Source organism: Lentinus tigrinus (genome assembly GCF_003813185.1).
Source record: "Lentinus tigrinus ALCF2SS1-7 unplaced genomic scaffold L226scaffold_10, whole genome shotgun sequence".
NCBI lineage: Eukaryota > Fungi > Basidiomycota > Agaricomycetes > Polyporales > Polyporaceae > Lentinus > Lentinus tigrinus.
Window position 1 is genome coordinate 210,572 of NW_027137919.1, and position 4,223 is coordinate 214,794.

A 4,223-nucleotide genomic window follows, 5' to 3' on the forward strand; every position below is an offset into this window, starting at 1 on the left:
GCGCAATAGGCGCGATCGTCTCACCCAAATAGTGCGAACAGTATGCAAAAAACGCGAGAGGAAACGGTTGGAAAACGAGCAAGCTACAGCCCCGGAAAGTACCCCTGTATGCTGCCAGGAGCGGAGGATTACCATATTGGGCAGGAGGCCGGTGGCTGCGCAATAGACGCCCTAAACTGATGCGCCGGAAGCCTGGGAAAGATGAGATTAGGCTGTTATCTATTGAGATAACAACCACTGGAGGCTAATCTATGCCCACGGTCAGCTACAATCCGAGCTACAAGGTCTAGACCCGCCAGACCCTGCTGCAGCCTGTACAGGCTAAATTGGGCAGCCCACACTCAACTACAATTCGAGCTACAAGGTCTGGGCCCGCCGGACCCTGCTGCAGCCTGTATGGGCTAAATCCGGTAGCCCACGGTCAGCTACAATCTGAGCTACAAGGTCTAGACTCACCGGACCCTGCTGCAGCCTGTACCGGCTGAATCAGGTAACCCACGCTCAACTACAATCCGAGCTACAAGACCCAGGATCTTGGTACCCAGATTGATGTCTATCAGATCTGTACGATTTAGATCGGAGTCTTACAACTATTACAAAGCTTCTACAAGGCCCTTCCAGGCTGTATTACAAAATCTACTACAAGGTGTCTACGTCTCCTTAGTTGGGTACTACAATTGTAGTACAAGCACTGTCTTGTACTACAAGGCTGGGCTACTACAATGCTCCTCCTTGTAGCTGTAGCTTGTAGTAGAAATCCCCCACGTTTTGCACAACAGAATTGACACTTTGTGGGCCATTGTATTACAAGCTTGGATACCACAGGTGACAAGCCCTACCTGTGCCGCCGGTGCGCGCGCGACGCGCAGGCCTGTCTCCGCAACTCCGTCAACTTGCACGGAGTTGCCCGCGGTAAGTGCTTCCGTCCTCCGATCGTCCCACCGCTGACCGTTCCTTCCTCCTTGTAGGGAGCCGGAGGGACCTGGCCTTCTTCAACGGTCAGGGCTTCACCTTCCCCGCCGCGGAAGCTAATGAGAAGCTGCGCGCCCTCGCCATCAAGTCGGTCAAGGCCTTCGAGGCGTCGCAACGGACGGTGTACGTGCAGCACCCCGAAGTCCTGGTGCAGACCCTGGAGAGGAAGAAGCTCCCGACCGGGCCGGCCGCCACCACTCTCCCTCCCGACTGGCCGGAGCACGACACCGTCGTCTTCCCTGCTTCCACCATCACCGTCATCCAGGGGCCTCCCCCTGCCACCTTCTTCCCTGCTCCTCCGGCGGACCCTCCGGCGGATCCTCCGGCGATGCCTCCGCCGCCTGTCGTTCCTCCGCCTGCCCTTCCTCCTCCTGCTGTACCGCCTCCGGTCACCCAGCCTCCGTCTCCTGCTGCTCCTCCGGTCGCTCCGCCCGCCCGCAGCCCCAAACGTAGTCGTCGTCGTCCAGCTCCGCTGTCGTTGGATTCGACCCCCGCCTCGACGACCTCTGGCGATGCCGTCCGCGACCGCCACATCGCCACCATCCGGGAGCGGTACAACTGGGCGCTCGCGGAGCTGTGGGAGGCCGCACACTCGGTGCGGGCCCTTGCTGCCCGCGAGGAGGAGGTGAGTGGGGTTCCGTTCCGGCAGTACACGTCTGCTACCGGCCTTGCGGTACCTCCCGCCTTGACTCTGGAGGACCTGGCCCGGGACGACCCCGCCGCTGCGCAGCTGCTAGAGCTGCTCCAGTTCAGAACCGCGGAGGAAGGACCTTCCGCCTGAGGGTTGTCGGAGTCGGTGAGCGGGGTCGGACATCCTTGCCTTGGTTATCGGATCTTGGAGACGGACTCGGAGACGGACCGTACCTGTAATATACCCTTCTAGTTAGTCGCGCGACCCGCACCTGTTAGTCCTGTGTATCATAAGTAATAGCTATTGTCCAGTTTCTTAGCTTTTAGGGAGTGTGCAATGAAGTAAGGGGAAAATCAAAAAGAAGGGCGACTGATATTAGGCGTATGTAAAGACATGTAAGGGGCTAGGAAAGTCTTTCGACGGAAGCATGCTCGGATGGTCTAACGGACAGGGATTCCGAACAGAGCAACCGGACGGAAGTCGGTGTGTGAGGGAAAAGAGGTCAAGGATAGTTTGTATTGTAAGACTTTTCTGAGTATAAGTGAGCGGTGATGGGAGAATAGGATGTGAACATTAGCAACGAGATTCTATAGTACTTATGTAGGGTTAGCCTAGCGTAGCAGGCTCCTCCCCTCCCCACTGAGACCTCGACCGTCCTCGGTCGCAGTCAGAACGGTCAGTCGACCTCTCCGACTTCTGCTTCCGAGTCTGAGTCCGGTGCTCGGTCGGCGATGGCGTCGAGTTCCTCTTCGGTGACGTCCAATGCTCCCACGGGGACGGGAATGGCCTCATTACGGGCCAGGTAAGGTACCAGCCTGAAGGCCGCTACTGGTCGGTCGAAGACTGCTCCATCGAGTTCCGCTAGGACGTAAGCCCCTCCGCGGTTCCGCCGGAGGACCACATACGGGCCTAGGTATCGTGGGCGCATCTTCCGGTTAAGGGACTTCTCGATAGCGGTGTTACGCATGAGGACGAGTCGTCCGCGTCCGAAGTCGAAGTCACAGATGGTGGCCTTCCGCTCCTGCTCTACGCGCCTGGCGGCTTCGACTCGTTCCTGGAACACCGTAGACCGGAGCAATGCGATTTGCTCCGGACGCTTCTGGATGGCGATTGCCCGACGAGAAATGAGCTCCGTTGTTGAGAGAAGCGAAGAGGGGACCGGCATGAGGTACGTCGCCTCGGAGATGTCGAACGGCATTATGGGGTGGGTTCCGGTGATGGCGAAGTACGGGGAACACCCCAGTCGTCGACGGACCGTAACTCGGTCAGCCCAGTGGACGGAGTAGACCCGGGAGACCCAGAGCGATGCGTCGCCCTCGCATGCCTTGAACAGGGCATCTCGGATGTGGAAGTGCGAGCGTTCTACGACTCCGTTGGCTTGCGAGTTGTAACCGGAGATGCGGATGTGGTAGACGTGGAACTTTTTGCCGATATACTCCAGCGCCGCTACCCAAGGGGAGCCGTTGTCGGAGATGATTTCGCTGACCGCTCCCCACCTGCACAGGAGGTCTTGATAGAGCCAGTCTCCGATCGCTTGGGCGGTCTGCGACTTCGATGCACGGCCTTCGACGTACGCGGTGGTAGCGCACCGGGCGTGGAAGTAGTGCTTGTAGGTTCCGGGCATGTCCATGGAGTCGACGTGAACTCGGACCATAGGCAGTGCGGGGTAGGCCACGGTCGGCGGGATGTGGACTTTGGTAGTCTGTCGGACCTGGCACTGGTGACACGATCGGACGTACCAAGCGATGTCCGCCTTCATTTCCGGCCACCAGAAGCGTTCCGCGATGAACGCTCTGGTCGCGAAGATGCCGCGGTGGCCTACGTGATCGTGCATGTCGACCAATACCTGCGGTCGGAGCTCGGGCGCCAGTACACGCTTGTGTGCTCCGTCTTCCGACGTTCGCCATAACCTTCCGTCCTTGTCGACGAAGAAACCTCCGGCGTATTTCAGGAAACGCATCCACCCGCGGTCATCGAGGGCTGAAGGCCGTTCCTGGTCGAGGAGCCACTTCCGCACCATGCTCACTCGGTCGTCCAACCGGTCCGCTGCCGCTGTCCTGGGGAAGTTGGTATACGGTGTCGGTTCGACTGCTGGGAGCTTGGCCGAGGTTCCGCTAGTTTGCTGCATGAAGACGGAGACCAGGGAAGCCGGTATTTCGGACGGCGGTCGTAGAGGCGCCGCCGGGAGCCGTTGCGTTGGAGGCGGGTTGATCTGGTAGAGGAAGCCGTAGAGCCGGTCGATCCAGTCGTCAAAGTCGTCGTCCGGTTCGGGGGTGTCGCCAGGTTGCGCAGGACGGCGGGAGAGACCGTCCGGTCCGTGGTGTTCCCCAGGGACGTGTACGAGTTCGAAATGGAACGTGTTGATTCCGACGATCCACCGGTTGATCGACGCAGAAGGAGCCAGGTCCAGATTCCGCAACATTCCTTCGATGTATCGCGCGTCCACTTCAACAATGAAGTTCCGGACGCCGATCAGCCACAGCCGGAGTGCCCGGAGGGCCCGATAGAGCCCGTAGAGCTCGAGCTTGGCCTGCGAGAACCGGGACTCTCGGTCGTTCAGCGTGATAGACCCGAAGCGGTTGTAGTAACGGATCTTGGGATTCTCTCGGTCCAGTTGGGC

The 4,223-nt window shown here is 59.3% G+C and overlaps 1 protein-coding gene across 1 annotated transcript; it reads left to right on the forward strand.

The window, feature by feature from the left end:
* Positions 1-722: 722 nt before the first annotated feature.
* Positions 723-1,753, forward strand: L226DRAFT_522616 (uncharacterized protein; the record flags this gene model as incomplete). The annotated part of the gene is made up of 3 exons (XM_067678771.1): positions 723-747; positions 826-912; positions 969-1,753. The coding sequence occupies 3 exons, from the start codon at positions 723-725 to the stop codon at positions 1,751-1,753; spliced, it is 897 nt and encodes a 298-aa protein (XP_067535995.1).
* Positions 1,754-4,223: the final 2,470 nt, after the last annotated feature.